The sequence below is a fragment of the Pipistrellus hanaki genome, assembly GCF_964339955.1.
Source record: "Pipistrellus hanaki genome assembly, chromosome: 1".
Classification (NCBI taxonomy): Eukaryota; Metazoa; Chordata; class Mammalia; order Chiroptera; family Vespertilionidae; genus Pipistrellus; species Pipistrellus hanaki.
Genome location: NC_140503.1, coordinates 183262973 through 183281562, shown reverse-complemented (window position 1 = coordinate 183281562; position 18590 = coordinate 183262973). Strand labels below are relative to the sequence as shown.

Below are 18590 nucleotides of genomic sequence, written 5' to 3'. Positions count from 1 at the left end.
AACCTGATTAAATCAAACTGCCTCACCTTTAAAATGGACTATCACAGAGTTTTTATGCTATCACAGAGTTTTATGCTACCACATGAATACATTAAAGCTCTAATAAAAACATAAATTACTTCCTAAAGAGTAGTCATTGGCAGAAAAAAAAAATACATAGTAAGACATTATCAATTCATTTATACCCAACAAGTACAATAATCATCAAACTAAAGAAGGATTCAATGTTCTGGAAATAGTCATCTCATCTTGCTAAAGGAAAAAAACACATATAGAGAGAAAAAAGGAGAATGACTACTAGTTTATTTTTAATGCACTTCAGTAAGGCAAAACTAAATTACATTTAGTACAAATAAATATTATCTCAATTTTAAACTTGCAACTTAACAAGTCACCTCTCTGCTCTAGCAATAATTTAAATAGAATCTGTCTACTAAAGAAGGTTAAAGTTTTTATTACAGGATAGGGTTGAATTTCACATATCATACTAAGATCAAATAAAAGATCTAAAGATATGAATATTAAGTCTTAAAGGTTCAACATTTTTTATTATCAGTTTTTAAAATGAGGTTTTCAATTCATCCAACTTTCTGGAAATCTGCAGAGGAGAGCAATCCTAATTATAAATAATGGGGTGATGAGAAGAAACACAGAATGAACATTTGGGTATTAATCCTGATAAATGAAACTTTTTTCTCATTTTTTTGAAACATAATTGGTATTGTATAAATTTAAGGTGTTAAGATGTTAATTTGATATTTATATAGGGTAATATGTTTGTCATGCAGCAATAATAACACCTCTATCACATTATAGAATTATCCTTTCTTCTTATTGGTTGGAATAATTAAATTCTAATCTCTTAGCAAGCTTAATAATTATAATGAAATTTGTTTGTTTTTAAATCAATGAAACATGACTCATCACACACACTGCTTTTAGCAGTGTTCTCAAACATTTCTGTGCATTATCAATCACTTGGGAATATTGTTAAAATGCTAAGGTGGGATCTGAGATTTTGCATTTCTAATAAGATTCCAGGTGATGCCAATGTTTCTGAGCTGCAGACAACACTCTTGAGTGTCAAGGATCTATAAAATACAAAATAATCTATACTAATGAAAAGGTAATATGCTAATTAGACCAGGAAACCTTCTGGACAAAGCCATGCTGACAGGGCCAAGGCAGAGGCGGTTAGGAACAATCAGGCCAGGAGGGGAAGGCAGTTGGGGGTGATCAGGCTGGCAGAGGGGGGGCAGTTGAAAAAGATCAGGCCGGCAAAGAGGATAGTTGGGGGCAAGAAGGCTGGTGGGGGAGGGGGCAGTTAAAGGCAAGCAGGCCAGCAGGCAGAGTGGTTAGGGGTGATCAGGCAGGCAGGCAGGCGAGCAGTTAGGAGCCAGCAGTCCCGGATTGTGAGAGGGATGTCCAACAACATCAGGCCTAGACCAGCAATCAGATATCCCCCAAGGGGTCCAGATTGGAGAGGGTGCAGGCTGTGCTCTGGGACACCACCCCCGCTCCTCTACATGAATTTTGTGCACTAGGCCACTGGTATAGAAATATATATAGGTGTGATTATGTATCTACATATATTTTTTATTTTTTATGTATTTTTGTTGATAAATTCCTCCTCCGCCCCCCCCCCAAAAAAACTTTCCCAATTATTCAATTTCTTCTTACAGGCACTTCAAAAGATATTTGTCCCACATTTGCTTGGGAAATACACACCATTTCAATTGTCATCAGCCTCAAACATTTCCCTTTCAACCACAGTTCCACTCACTATCACCAATGAATTAGACAACGGGAATATCTGTTGCTAATGGTAACAATCAGAGCTACTGCATAGAACAGCCTCCATTGGACCTGACTGTAAAGTCAGGCAAGGATACCAGAGAAGAGCAAATAAGCCAAAGAACTTTGAGTCTAGTCAATTCTATAAATACTTATTAAATACCTGCTGTGTTGTAGGCTCTATACTACAACTGAAAGCAGAAAACTATATTAAAAATTCCAAAGGTATTTGGGTCTAGAGACACATACTAAGAGTTCTATTTCTCCAATGGGTCACAATTGAGATATGGTAAGAAAAAATTTTTTTAAGTTTCTGGAATTACAGTGATTGCAAAGTTAACCCAAAATATCTTATAATTTGCCACATCCACTGCCCAGGAAGCAATAGTCAAGAGAATTCTCCAATCACTGTCATATTAGCTCTTAAAAACAAATTTTTTCTGACTCATTTGATGTTCTGAAAACCTCAAGGAGGAATGCCTTATAGCAGCTATACCTTAAGGTAGTTTTAAATAATTAAAGTTATTTATTAGCTTGATTTAATAATTCCAATACTCTTTCATTTTATCATGACTACATTTTTATTGAGGACCAACGCATGGGCTAATGAGGAAATCATAACTCATTTACATCTATGTCTACATATGAGCAAGAATGATGCTATGGATATTTATGCTGTCATACATTACAATTGCCAAAAGAAAGACCAAAAAACCTAACAATGCAACTGAAATTTTCAATAACACAATTCATATGAATAATTTAAACATTTGTTCATTTAATGTCACTTAGTAAGTATGAAACTTAAAACTTTTTACTTATTCCTCTTTAAGCACACTTGCTATTATGATTCCCTATAAAATGAAAGCCCAAGAAAAAACATGAATTACTTTAAAAAAATAAAATTTAATATCATTTAAAAGTTAATTGGCTCTATTTGTTTTTCTTTATAAAAGAGCAATTTTGAGAGTCAATTTTTCATAGGCTTGTAAAATGCTTTTACTGAATTTCACACACACACACACACACACACACACACACACACACACACGCACGCATCTGTGATGCTATTTACTTTACTTCCAACTTAAGTTTGGGAATTTATTAAAATTATGAGCATCATACTTCATGTGTCAGGTTTTAAAAATATTTGAAACCAAATTCAGAGATATGTAAGTGTTTACACATTCAACTTAAGGACATTACCTTATTTTTGCCAATGCAGGCTTCAGTTTCAGTTACTTCGTGGCATTCTTTCATACACATATGATTCTGACAATCTAAGGTTCGTCCACAAACTCTCTTACAGGAGTAGGGTCCTACAGCATGGCACGGGAGTGGACTCACCTTAAAAAAAAAAAGAAAATCAGCACAACACATACACACAAACACACACACCTCCAAGGCCCATGTTTCCCAAACAACTAACTCTGTTATCAAGTTTCTCAAAGGTTTGAAACATTTTCACTAATGATAATTATCAAAACCAAAGTAATCTATCCAAAAAATATGCAAAAAATGAATGCTAAGAAGCAAAATATTCCTAAAAGGGAAATGCAATATGATTCTGTAGTAAATACATATTCATAAACTAATTTGCAAATAAGAACACGTATACAGGGTGTGGCAAAAGTAGCTTTATAGTATTTTGCCACACCCTGTATTTTTAAAATTAGTAGACAAACTGTTGCCTTTAAAACACTGAAATAACAATACTTAGACTTCATTATTTCTAATAATCCTAGTATAGGAAAATACAGATGACAAGTTTTACTTAAAACTTGTGCCTAGCTCTAGCTGATTTTGCTCAGTGGATTGAACCCGAGGGTCCCAGGTTCAATTCTGGTCAAGGGCACATGCAGGGGTTGCAGGCTCAATCCCCAGTAGGGGGCATGCAGGAGACAGCCAATCAATGATTCTCTCTCATCAGTGATGTTTCTCTTTCTCTCCCTTTCCTTTCCTCTCTAAAATCAATAAAAATATATTAAAAACAAACAAAACTTGTACCTATTAACTCACCTCATGCTTTCCAAGACACTGCCTGCAAGAAAAAAATAAAATGAAATAAAAACATTACAAATTCTTCAAAAGAACACCTAAAGCAAAGATGCTAATTCTATTATTTGTTTTATTAAGAGTAAAAAATAAACACATAAAGAAATAAGTAATTATAGAAACACCGCAGGACACAAAGTTAATATACAAAAGCTAATTGCTTTCCTATAAAACAGCAATGAACAACTGGGAATTAAAAACATGAAACATACCACCATTTATATTAGCACACACAAAAAGAGAAATACTTAGGTATAAAACTAACAAAATATATACAAGATCCATATGAGGAAAATTACTCATGAAAGAAATCATAGATCTAAATAAATGGAGATATATCCCATGTTCATTGATAGGAAAGTGCAATATTGTTAAGATATTGCTTCTTCCCTACTCTATGCAGAGTCAACCCATGTTATTTTGTGGATATCAACACAGTGATTCTAAGCTCTATATGAAAAGACAAAGGACCCCGAATAGGTAACCCAGTACTGAAGAACAATGATGTCAAAGGACTGACACTATCTAACTTCAAGACTTATAGAAAGCTACAGTGATCAAAGCAGAGGGTATTTAGTGAAAGAATAGACAAATATTGAATAGATACTGGAACAGAACAGAGAGTCCCAGAATACACCCACACAAATATGGTGAACTGATCTTTGACAAAAGAGAAAGGCAACTGAATGGAGGAAGGGTAGTCTTTTCAACAAATGGTTGGTGCTGGAACAGAAAAAAATCCAGACAGACCTTATACCTTTCACAGTAGTTAACTCAACATGGGTAATATACCTAAATGTGAAATGTGAAACTATAAAACAGGAGTAAATCTAGGTGACTTTGAGTTTGGTCATGACTTTTTAGATATAATATCAAAACCATGATCCATAAAAGAAAATGGTAATGTTGGATGGACTTCATTAAACCTAAAACATCTTCTCTATAAACATTTAAAAGTATTAAATGAAAAGACAAGCCACAGGCTGGGAAAAATACTTGGAAAACATATACTTGGTAAAGATATACTTGGAAAACATATACTTGTATCCAAAATATAAAAGAACTCTTAAAACTCAACAATAAGAAAGCAAACACCTATTTAAAAAGTGAACAAAATTTGAATGAACAGAGAACAGACAAATAATAAAAGACATACAGATGGCAAATAAGCACATGAAAAGAGATGCTCAACATCCTATGTCATTAGAGGACTGCTAATTAAAATTAGATACTACAGCACATCTATCAGAATGGCTAAAACTCAAAACACTGACTATACCAGTCTAGCAAGGATATAGAGCAACGGGTGCTCTCATTCATTGCTGGTGCGAATGCAAAGTGATAAAGTTTAGCAATATCTTACAGAATAAACATATGCTTACCATATGAGGCAGCAATTGCACTCCTAAATATTTTCCCAAATGAGTTGAAAGCTTATGGCCATTCAAAAAACTACACATAAACGTTTAAAGCAACTTTATTAATAATTTCTAAAACTTAAAAGCAACAAAAATGGCCTTCACCAGGTGAAGAGAGAAACGGTGGTACATCCATAAAATCTTACCTAATAATAGACAAACATTTAAATTGACCGTACCTCTGCTATGCCACCAGACAACCAGGAGTAATATGCAAATTAACACAACAAAGATGGTGGTTGATTTGCATACACAGGCACCTAGTGATGGGGCAGGATGCTTGCATTCTGCTCCACCCCCAGACTCTCAGGGCCTCTGGGCAGTGTGGGAAGGCAGGGCTGGAGCGGAAAGAGGGGGCTCCAGGGCCTGAGGGGAAAGGGGCTGAGCTGGAGTGGAAAGGTGGTGCCGGCAGCCAGGGAAAAGAAAGCTCATTCTAGCATGAATCTTCATGCATTGAGTTTCTAGTAGAATAATATTCAGTGATAAAAAGAAATGAGCTATGAAGCCATGAAAAGACCTGGAAGAACCTTAAATGCATATTTCTAAGTAAAAAAAGCCAGTCTCAAAAGACTACATATAGTATGATTCCAACTATATGACTTCCAGAAAAGTCAAAACTACAAAGACAATAAAAAAAACAGTGGTTTCCTAGACATTCAAGGGGTGGGAGGCAAGGGATAAACATGATATAGGGCATGTTTAGGGCAGTGAAATGATTCTGTATAGCATGTATGTTAAATAGTCTTCCTATAAAACAGATTAAGGAATTCAAAGGTAATTGACTACGATATGTCAATTTTAGTGCCTAAGAATCAAAATATCAGCATCTCTTCTTCTGTTTCCCCAAAAGGAAAAATTTAGGCTATTGATAATCACTAATAACTCAAATCTAGTAAGAGATATTATAGACAACTTGGTCCCTCATGAAATAAATACAAGTCCTCAATAAAAGAATAGTCTCTAATAATTGCTAGTTGAATATGTACATAAAGAATCTCTTTGCTAACTATACCTCGCCCCTCCAATAAATCTACTGACTAAAATCACCCTATTATTATAGTAACAATAGCTCCCAATTAAAATTCTGCCTCCCAACCTGATTACCCAACCAATACATAAAAATATACTACATGCTATTCAAACTGAAAGGAAAGTTGGGCAAGGACAAAACAGGAGTGAGAGCTATGAAAAGTACAGAAAACAAGAACCCTCTCTTTAAAATACCAATACACAGACACATGAATATTCTACTTGAAACTTCAATTGTAAACAACAGCCCCTTTTGTAATTGTATGTTGGTTCATAGTTCTGTGCTTCCTTTTCCCCTATATTCCATAACCTCTGTTGGAAGTATGAATTATTCCAGGATTCTCTATTACCCCAGATTTGGTTGGCTCAGTCGGGTCATTTGCTAGCCAATCCAAGACACTTCCTTTCATTTTCAGTATTTCCCTCAAACACTCTCCTTTATCTTACATAAAACCCGGTTTCCCTTTGTCCTCAAGAAGCTTACAGACTAGTATGGGAATCAGTCAGGAAAACTGGATATATTATTGTAATTGTAAGCACAGTTGCTATAAAAGCTAAGAAGGGCATCGAACACTAGCTAGTGGTAAACTCAAATAAGAAATCTAGAGGAAGTTTTTAAGCAGTAAGCAAAATGCATTTGGACAAGAATGAAGCTAATGACAGAGAACTAGCTTATAGGCTAGGCCTAAAATGATGAATTGAACAAAGAATATGGGAAAAGGTAACTTAGGATATACTTTGAGCCTGGCCGGCATGGCTCAGTGGTTGAGGCGTCGACCTATGAACCATGAGGTCTTGGTTCGATTTCTTGGTCAGGCACATGCCTGGGTTGTGTGCTCGATCCCCTGGGTGGGGTATGTGGGATGCAGTTGATCAATAATGCTCTCTCATCATTAATGTTTCTCTCTCCCTATCCCTTCCTCTCTGAAATCAATAAAAAAAAAAAAAAATATATATATATATATATATATATATATATATATATATATATATATATATATTTTAAGATACACTTTGAACTATGTCAAAGGTATTTTTTTTTTAATATATTTTATTGATTTTTCACAGAGAGGAAGAGAGAGGGATAGAGAGTTAGAAACATAGATGAGAGAGAATCATCGACCAGCTGCCTCTTGCACACCCCCTACTGAGGATGTGCCCGCAACCAAGGTACATGCCCTTGACCAGAATCGAACCCAGGACCTTTCAGTCCACAGGCCGACGCTCTATCCACTGAGCCAAACCGGTCCTGGCTGTCAAAGGTATTTTTTAAAGTAAAATTTTAATACTTACATAGGAATAGGAACTTGACATGGAGGACAAGGTAAAGCAGCCTGAATAAATGCTGGCTCTGAAGATTGTTCCCAAGGGCCTGTAGGCTGGTGCTACGAGTAAAATGCATAACAATTTTACGTCAGAGGGATAAAACCACATGGCCATTCAAAGAATCTTAGAAAATTTACCATGTATCCTCCACTCAAACAGGTTGAATACTTTTCAAAAAAATCAACAAATGGTGTTTACTGAAATATTCCATTCCATCTGCATTCTATCAGCTTGTTCCTCTCCAAAAACATTTGATATTAAAAACTGAGGCAGACTCCAGAATTTTAATGCCAGAACATTGGTAGTTTAGCCTCTTCACTTCTCATAGGCCAGTGGTCGGCAAACTCATTAGTCAGCAGAGCCAAATATCAACAGTACAACAATTGAAATTTCTTTTGAGAGCCAAATTTTTTAAACTTAAACTTCTTCTAACACCACTTGTTCAAAATAGACTCTCCCAGGCCGTGGCATTTTGTGGAAGAGCCACACTCAAGGGGCCAAAGAGCCGCATGTGGCTCGTGAGCCGAAGTTTGTCAACTACAGTCATAGGCCAAAGGGAGAATGAGAAACAGAACTGTAAACTCTACTTTCCACCAGCTGAATGTAATCTCCATTATTTTGCTCACTGTTGTCTTCCTAGCACCGAGAAGAATACTTACATAGTAAGAACTCAATAAATATATTAAAAATGTGAGTGAATTTTTGAGAAAACTAAAAGATACCTATAAGCCTAAACAACATATGTGAAGAAAAACTGCCTAATTTATCTCTATCTTGAAGACAAAATGACTATCACACTTTATTTGCAAATATTTGTTTATTGGTCTCCTTTTCTACACTGTATACTTCTTAAAACAAAAGTTCAAGTCTTGGTTACTTTATACCCCAGCTCCTATCACAGTGCTCAATACCAAATAAGTACTTATTTACTGCTTGTTGAATGACTAAGAAAAATTCAGAAAATATGACCCACAGCAATTCACTGTCTCGTCAGAATATTGTTTCCTTACCCTGCCAGTTTGCTTTATTAATGCTTGATCATGACATGGAACAGGACACAAGTGACCACATTTTTCCAACACTTTTTGGCAAGGTTGATGACATGGAGGACAAGAGCCAAAGTGACAGCGATGTTTTTCTTGACTTGTATGATGGCAAGTTGGTGGGCGACTAAATCATAAAGTACAACTTTTAAATTATTCTGATCGTTGAAGAATTATATTTAAAGTGCAATCATCTGTTTATATATCTTGTGATTCTATACAGAATAAGAATATACTGTGAATAATTAGTATTTAAATACATTAAAGCAAAACTGAAAATATTAACAATGTTAAAAATCAATATAAATTTAAATTGGTAAGACACAAATATAAGTTTGTGCAGAGCTTCATACCAACCTGCATAGCTCTTTGCACTTGGGTGGTCTTGTGGTACGTTCTCGGCCACAGGGTACTGTCACCTTTGTATTACCGCAACTGCACTTCACATCTACAGTTTCTGGGCAAGGATAGCAACTCCCTGAAAAAAGGGGCTGAAAGTTAAAATTTACTTAACTACCCAAATGCCCATCAATAGTACGATCAATGAAAACATCAATAAAAACATGTCCTTGGGTGAGGATTTCAAAAAAATATATAGGTAAAAACCAAGTAGGACTGATATTTTCTTGGTAAGAAAATTTTAAACTGCAGATCCAATTTCTTTAATGGCCATTCGACTAGTCAGATTTTTCTACTTAAGGCCAGTATTTTAAAAATAGCCTACAAGACCCTATACATATTCTCCTGTCCCCAGCTATCTTTATCGCACCATCTCTCTGACCTGATCTCCGACCATCTGTCCCTCTGAGCACCTCTCCCATGCTCTCTGCAGTTCCTTCAAGTGCTCCTGTCTCAGGGCTCCTGCAATCGCTCTTTTCTTGCCAGAACATTACCCTCCCCTATTGCCACGGGGCTTGATCTCGTACTTCTCAGGTCTTCTCTCAAATGTCGTCCTCTCAGAGTCATCCCCTGATCACGCTATATAAAATAGGGTATACCATTCCCACTGTCACCATTTTAATTTTACTCTCATTTCCTTTCTATACGTGGCAACACTGATATTCTATATGAATTTGATTAGTTATTTGTATTCTGAGGGAGAGTTAAAAAAAAAAAAAGTTCCATAAGAGCAGACGTTTCTTAATATCGTTCACTCATGTAATCCCAGTGCCTGGTACTGAGCAGACAAGGCAAAAAACTTGAATAAATTAATGATTAATGCAAAGAATGTTAATGGAATTTAAATTTGAGTTAGTGACGTAATATGACTATAAAGGAAATAAGATCCTTTTTAGGGTTAATGGAATCTGTCACTTTTCCTAATAGGGAGGCAATCCTACATAATAAAAGGCTAATATGCAAATGACCAAATAGTTGAATGACTTGTCATTATGATGTGCACTGACCACCAGGGGCAGACGCTCAATGCAGGAGCTGCCCCCTGGTGATCAGTGTAATCCCATAGGCTCCTGGCTGGCACACACAGCAGCAGTGGCGGGCGCCTCTCCCGCCTCCATGGCAATGCTAAGGATGTCCGACTGATGGCTTAGGCCCACTAAGCCATCAGTCAGACATCCTCCCAGGACTCCTGGACTCTAGAGGGCACAGGCCAGGCTGAAGGACTACCCCTCCTCCCCTCCACCCCAGCCCTCCCAGTGCACGAATTTCGTGCACAGGGCCTCAAGTGTGACATAATGGAAATATCATTAAAGTCTGAATTCACATCCTGACCCTACAACTAGTTTTATGACCTTGGGCCTATAGTCTCTTGGACAGTTTCCTTATTATGTTAGACAACAATAGTGCCATATGCTTTGTAAGATCTCTGAGAGGATTAAGACATTAACTAAAATATCTAACATGCACATAAACACAAAGGAAAACAATAGTTTGTCCCAGGTCATAAAGCCCCTAAGCAGCAGAATCCAGACTTGAACCCTAAGTCCAGACTTCTTACCCTTAGTCCATGCTCTTACCACTACCTTATACCATAATTTAGTAAATTCCATTTCATACTGACATACCAAATGGGTAAAGTTAACTCAGTTTTTAATGTCTAATAACTTAGGCATCCCTGAGACTCCTTCAAGATCTCACATGCAGACATAGAGCTTTCCAGAAGCTATATGACAAGTGATATCAAAAGAGATTGAATGCAAATCAGGTCTGTAATTCCAGCCATCTCCTATTAAATTAGACATTAAAGACATTTGCAAAAATGTAAAAAATACCATTCTCACTAAATTTTTTTCAGAAAAGTTATTTTTCACCAAAAAAATGTTACTATATTAAGAAGTAGTGGGGCTTTATTGCTATTTTTAAATAAAATAATAAGTATTATTACATTTTATTTCAATTTAAAATATAATAAATATCAATAGGTAAAATCCACATTCACAAAAGCTCTTTGGGTCCCAAAAGAGTGTAAAGAGGTCTTGAGATGAAAAAGTTTGAGAACTACTGGCTTAAGATGTATTCAATTCCTTACTAAACTTATTTCCAGAAAAACGTCTAAAATTCAAAGTAAAACTGAAAAACTTAAGAACATATTTATTAATTCAAAATTTCTGTGGGGAAGATTGGAAGGAAGGAAACAACATGGTGTTATAAAATAACAAAGCTTTTATATACAGAAGACATGGGTTTAAATCTTCGCTATATTGGTTACTAGGTATTTCTGTGTACATATGTCACTGAACCCTCTTAACTTTAATCTCCTTATCCATAAAATCATGATCTTGGCAACTGCCCTACCTTCTCAAAGTTATTAAGAGGACAAACTAAGGTAATAAATGTGAAAGCTCTCTATTAACCTAAAAAACACTATGTAAATACAACAATAAAATACAACTACTGTTAAATTTTACCTCTGTGGCAGATAGATGGACACTTATGGTTTCTACAACCTAAAGTCCGTCCACAATTTTGATCACAAGGTGTACAGTTTCCAGGACAACACTGAAGAGAAAGCAATATATAAATAACAGGTCAGCTGAAAAGCATGCATAATATAAATGTCATTACTAGATATTCACAGAACTTGTGGAAAGCAAAAAACACTGTACCTCTTTTCAATCCTATCTGATAAAGAGGGAATATGCTAATTGACCCTCATGCTGCCGTAAAGATGGTGGCACCCACAGCCAATATGCTAATTGACTGCTCCATCCTCAAAGATGGTGGTGCCCACAGCCAATAAGGAGGGAATATGATAAGTGACTGCCCCACCCTCAAAGATGGCAGTGCCCACAGCCACAAGATGGTGGCGCCCAGTCCCCTCAGCCTCGCCAGGGTGGCAGCCAAGCAGCAAGGCCGGGTCCACCCTCAGGCAGGCCTGGGCGCTCTGCGCACCTGCCTCCAGAGTCCCCCAGTCCCCACAGCCCTACAGCCCCCCACGGCCAGCCCAAGGGGCAGGCAAGCCTCGGATGGTGGCTGCCCAGACGCCCAGAGCTGCCGGAGGCTCAGGTAACCAGGGCCAGCCAAGGCTTGCACTGCCAACAGTGGCAGCAGCGGAGGTGTGATGGGGCGTCATCTTCCCCTGATCACCCAGGCGCCTCCCGCACCTGAGGGCACCCAGATTGTGAGAGGGAAAAGGCCAGACCTCCCACTTCAGTGCAAGAATTTTCATGCGCCGAAACCGGTTTGGCTCAGTGGCAGAGCATCGGTCTGTGGACTGAAAGGTCCTGGGTTCGATTCCGGTCAAGGGCATGTACCATGGTTGCGGGCACATCCCCGGTAGGGGGTGTGCAAGAGGCAGCTGGTCGAGGTTTCTCTCTCATCGACGTTTCTAGCTCTCTATCTCTCTCTCTTCCTCTCTGTAAAAAATCAATAAAATATTTTTTTTTTTTAAAGAATTTTCATGCACCGGGCCTCTAGTATAAGAATAAAAGTAATCAAAAATATTAACATTCTTCTGATAAGTAGACATGCCATATTAAGAACTTGTAAGTTTAAGTAGAGAATATTCTAATTTACTAAAATCAAGCTAAATTTCCTTGCATTTCAGTTCATTATTCTTAAAACATTCTCATAATTTCATTTCTACTTATCTATGTAGAGACTGACAGCATTAACCAAAGTAATAGATCTGGTCAAATCTTATAGTCAATTCAGGCAAACAATTGATCTGATTATTTTAAAAATTTAGTTAAAATAATGCCAGTTAAATGTATAGATTAGTTTAGCACAGTGGTCAGCAAACTCATTAGTCAACAGAGCCAAATATCAACAGTACAATGATTGAAATTTCTTTTGAGAGCCAAATTTTTTAAACTTAAACTTCTAACACCACTTCTTCAAAATAGTGCTATTTTGTGGAAGAGTCACACTCAAGGGGCCAAAGAGCATCATGTGGCTCTCGACCTGCAGTTTGCTGACCACTGGTTTAGCAGTTATTTTTAAGTCATGAAATCAGAGATTAACTAATGGAGAAAAAAATGAGATTAGGCTATTTGCTTCTAATTTTTATAACTTTCCTGATTTCCAATCTGTTTGTAAGAAATATACCCGTCTATGACTTGTCCCAATTTTCATTCATGAACAAAAGGCCAACTACTTACAGTCCACCTTGCTATTCTAATTCCCTCCTTGACTTCTCATCTATCCAAATTTTGGAGAGAAATGAAGACTATAATTATCTTAAAGAAACTTATGGTTGAAACCTACTTTAAGAACAAGTTTCAGTATATAAAAATAGCTCAAGCCCTAACTGGTTTGGCTCAGTGGATCGAGTGTCGGCCTGCGGACTGAAGAGTCCCAGGTTTGATTCCTGTCAAGGGCATGTACAGCTGATTGATGTTTCTCTCTCATTGATGTTTTTAACTCTCTACCCCTCTACCTTCCTCTCTTTAAAAAAAAAAATCAATAAAATATATTTTAAAAAATAATTTAAAAATAGAACAAAACAAAATATACTTTATTGAAAAGCCATTAAAAGTCAAAATAGTTCACTCAATCAGACAAATATTTACTAAGATTATGTGTCTATCACTTTGCTAGTAGCAGGGTGTGAAAAGAAATTTTGTGGTCCATGAGTTGAATAAGCTTTTTAGACACTTCTGTTTCTGACCAAGGTGGAATAAACAATGACAGGATTTATACTCCTGTCTTAAGCAACAAGGAAATCAGACAAAGTATGTGACAGACATGGAAGATAGAGAAAAGACCCAAACCCAACTCTCAGAAATGAAAAACTATAATACCTGAGATGAATAAACATAGGATTTGATTTAAAAAAAAAAAAAAAATGGATTAGAAAAAGCAAAAATTAAGGAACTTGAAGACAAATCCCTATAAACTAAAACACAAATTTTAAAAACTAAAATTAATAAATGGAGCATCAGTGAGTTGTGAGACTTCAATAAAAGCATATTACATAATGCAGTCTAGGAAGGCAATGGGTAAGGGGAAAACATTTGAAGAAATAAAAACTGAAAATTTCAAAAAATTGATTAACATATAAACCCACAGATCTGAGAAATTCAACAACAACAAAAGATTAAAGAAACATGAAGAAAGCTATACCAAGGAATACCACAAATTGCTAAAAACTGGTAATGAGGAGAAAAAAAAATTTAAATAGCCAAAGGAAAAAAAAGATATATTGCAAACAGAGAAACAAACATAATCACAGCACACACCCTCTGTTGGGAAAATGCAAACTAAAAGACAGTGGAGCAACATCTTAAAAAATGCAGAAAAAAATGTCAAACTAGAATTCCACAGTAAAAGTATTTTTCACAAACTAATGATATTTTATAAAAGCTAAAGATCTTTTACAAAAATTGAAAGAAATAATGACCAGCACTACAAAAAATGTTAAAGGAAGTCCTTCAGATAGAAAATGAAAGCAGACAGAAACCTAAGTTAATAGAAAAAAACTGAAAAACATAAAAAATAATGAGTCTGACAATCTATAATAATAAAAGCGTAACATGCTAATTAGACCGGACAGCTGAATAACCTTCTGAATGTCCTTCTGGATGTCCTTCCAGACCACCTTTCGGATGAAGCTGGGGCTGCAAAGGCAGAGGTAAGCCACCATGGCTGTGAGGGCCAAGCCCCCTGTATGAATTTCATGCATTGGGCCTCTAGTAAATTATAAAAGACTTTTTCAATAATAAGACTTTTTCTTACTTTTTCAATCTCTTTAAAAGATATCTGACGAGTTAGAGCAAAAATAAAAATATCATTATTTGGGGTTTATAAAACACATGGGAATAAAATGTATAAGAGTCAAATAAAGGATAAAAATAGAATTATTGAAGAGCAACACTCAATAAAATAGAAATTAGAAAAAGAGAAAAGGAATCAAGAACAGATAGGCAAATAAAAAATAGTAAAATGGCATTTAAATCCAACCATATTAAAGATCACATTAAATGTAAGTGATCTAACCCCAATTAAATGATAAAGATTATTCTGCTAGGATAATACAATATCTAAGTGCTGTCCAAGAGAAAACTACTTTATACGTAAAGTATGAATAGGTTAAAAAAGAATGAAAAAGATTTACTATGCTAACACTAAGCAAAAGATAGTTGAAATCACTATATTTCAATAGGAATCTTATCAGAGATAGAGGGATAATTCATAATAATAAAGAGGACCCTCCAAAAAAAAAACTGCAAATCTACAAACTCAATAAAATAATCCAGTTGACCACAGACTGAACCAAGTGTCTGTAAATAAGAGTTAAACAATAAAGATTAAGCCAGCAAATGAACTATCACTCTTAACATTGCTGATATTTTAAAGTCAGGGAACAAAAGTGACTTAAGAAACAAGCTGAGAAAATTATGCACGAGATTAAAAAAGTCTCTTTCATTTAAAAATCTTGATAAAGCCAAAAACCGGTTTGGCTCAGTGGATAGAGCGTGGGCCTGCAGACTGAAGGGTCCCAGGTTCGATTCCAGTCAAGGGCATGTACCTTGGTTTCGGGCACATCCTCTGTGTGGGGTGTGTAAGAGGCAGCTGATCAATGTTTCTCTCATAGGTGTTTCTAACTCTCTATCCCTCTCTCTTCCTCTCTGTAAAAATCAATAAAAATATATTTTTTAAAATCTTGGTAAGATTTCCCACTTATATAAACCATTAGGATTAATCTAGAATATGTATTAATATTTCATATGAGAAGCATAGAATGTCAAGGTGGTGCTTACATAGGCCTACAGAGGAAAAATTCAAAAGAATTTTTAAAGCAATGTCCCCAGGTTATTACACATACCTTTCTCCTACACTGATGCTTCTGACAGTCACGCATCTTAACACACTTAGTTTCACAGAGATAAGGTTTATGACATGGCATTCGTTTTGTATGCTTTCCACAGCGACATTGCTTTTCTACTTCCTGTAAGAATCAAATAAATGCTATTAAAACTAACTTTTGTTAACATAATTTTTTTTCACCTTGCCCATTTTTATAATTACTAAAAAATGAAGGAACCCAGTCAGTGTGGCTCAGTGGCTGAGCGTCAACCTATGAACCAGGAGGTGACAGTTTGATTCCCAGTCAGGGTACACACCTAGGTTTTGGGCTTGATCCCCAGTGTGGGCTGCAGGAGGCAGCCGATCATGATTCTCTCTCATCACTGATGTTTCTATCTCTCTCTCTGCCTCTCACTTACTCTCTAAAAGCAGTAATACACACACACACACACACAAAAAATTTTTTTGAAAAAATGAAAGAGGAAAACTTTAAGAGCAAACGTGAATGAAAGGAAGACTTTACCAAAACTAAAGCAGAATTTCCTAAAATAATTGTATCTTACTTTGTTCCAAAAAAGACTTCATATGAATTTTCATTATTAAACTTAGTAGGAATTTAATACTAAATAAATATTAAAATCACTTATATGTGGTTATACCATGATGTCTCCACATCTTATTTCAGTAAAGCAAGAAAATTGGATTATCTTGTAAGCTAATTTGTTGACTTGGTAGTATGGTCATATCCAAGGTGACGTGTGTGTGTGTGTGTGTGTGTGTGTGTGTGTGTGTGTATATATTCATCACTAAGCCTAATTCATCATTGCTTTGAATGTCTACTGGGAACGAATAACCTCACTCTGGACCATAAAAATGCAAAGTTCAAACTTGAACCAAGCAAAATCAAACAAAAGGTGATTTTTGGACTTGATTGGTGGCACACTCTCATGCTTCTTCACGATACACATTAGATCACTAAACTCATTCAGGTCATCACATATGTATTTATAAAACTAAGTAACGGAAAACAATTACAGAACAATCCCATGTGACAAAATAGAGAGCTCTTAAAAGTAATTATTATAGGAGATGACTAACTTGTCTACATGTTTCACAAGGACCTCGGTGACAACGCTGTGAACATCTATGGACTCCACATTCAAGCAATTTGTCACAGCTATCTCCACAAGTTGGTACATCTTCTGTACAAGGCAAAGAAAACTCTAAAAGCAAACAAACAAGCAAAAAAAAAATCAATGTTAATAGTAACATACATTATTATGAAGCACTAACAACATGCCTTGTTCTTTTGACTCCCTGAAGAATGACAGCCCTTTCAGACTATGAAGTTTTGCGTCTATGTAACTATTGGAAAAGTTAACTTTAATAAAAATAACCCCTATTATTTGTGAAGTTAATGTAAAATTAAACAAAATTTGACATATGACAAATTACTTCAAGAAGCACAATTATGAGCTATTTCAGAAGTACTTATCTGAAGAAATAATGTCATATAACCTCTATGAAGAATTCCACAATATAATTACAAAAACAATTTGCCCTTAACCTCACCGGATAAAAGAAAAGAAGTAGATTCAAAAACATAATGAAACTCACCTTCTACATAAACATGACAAGTACTGGCAATAATCTTATGAGCATGTGTGCTGGCATTGGTACAGAGTCTACAGCCCTTCATGCATTTAACTCAAAGCAACCGAAATTAAATTCACTTATAGCCCAATACACAATAATGACAACAGCCTGTAATGATTAGGTTTCCTTTATATGGTAGGCATTACACTGTTTTATGAGCATTTTATCATTTAATTCTCACAAACGTCTTACAAAGAAGGTACCATCAATGTCTCCATTTAACTTGAGAAAATCAGAGTTTGTGAAGGTGGGATTTGAACCCAGATATGCCTGATTCCAAAGTCTGAGGTTAAACATGTTATACTGTCTTCTCATCCAAATGTACAGAAATCTAACATTAAATGTGTATAATTATTGAAACTACATTATGAATTCAGAGAAATCTAATGAGGAAAGTACTCTAGTTAGCATAAAAAATAATATCCCATTAAAGGTATAAGAATAGTCTTACTTGACTTCTGACATGGACAGAATCTTTTCCCAGATCGAGGGCATTCTCCACAAGCACCAACATGACAAATTTGCTCACATGTATGATTACCACATGGCAAGGTTTTCCCACATACCTAAAATAAAATAAGCACTAGTGAAAAACTTAAAAGCTAACAAAAAAGACTTTGTATTTACATAATCCATTTTTTCTTTGTACATAACCCATTTTTCAATCACAAGCAACTTTTTTATATTCCTCATAATTTGTTTTTCTCACTTAGGTATCATATATCTATAATAATAAAAGCGTAATATGCTAATTAGACTGGATGTCCTTCCGGACAACCTTCCAGACAAAGCCGGAGCTGCCAGGGCCGAGGCCGGGACTGAGCAGCGGGCGCAGCGGTGGGCAGGGCCTTCCTCTGTGAGGGAAGTCTGGGTCCTGGGTCCCGGAGCCCCAGGCCGGGTGCCAGAGGGAAGCTGGTGCCAGCAGCCAGGGGAAGGAAGGCCTACTCGTACATGAATTTTGTGCATCGGGCCTCTAGTAAATACATAAATACAACACATACATACACATATACAGTATATACACATACATACATATACATCTTATACACACATTTCTATGCAC

The 18590-nt window shown here is 36.1% G+C and overlaps 1 protein-coding gene across 1 annotated transcript in view; it reads right to left on the bottom strand.

Moving 5' to 3' along the window:
* The window catches only part of NFXL1 (nuclear transcription factor, X-box binding like 1), a 43474-nt gene that overhangs the window by 12663 nt on the left and 12221 nt on the right, over window positions 1-18590 (bottom strand). Inside the window, exons 9-17 of the mRNA XM_084899901.1 lie at window positions 17979-18093; window positions 16970-17094; window positions 15891-16013; window positions 11533-11623; window positions 9023-9143; window positions 8633-8792; window positions 7590-7681; window positions 3814-3835; window positions 3001-3141 (exon numbers count right to left, since the gene is read on the bottom strand). Coding sequence (XP_084756027.1) covers window positions 3001-3141; window positions 3814-3835; window positions 7590-7681; window positions 8633-8792; window positions 9023-9143; window positions 11533-11623; window positions 15891-16013; window positions 16970-17094; window positions 17979-18093 — 990 coding nt within the window. The remainder of the gene's footprint in view (window positions 1-3000; window positions 3142-3813; window positions 3836-7589; window positions 7682-8632; window positions 8793-9022; window positions 9144-11532; window positions 11624-15890; window positions 16014-16969; window positions 17095-17978; window positions 18094-18590) is intronic.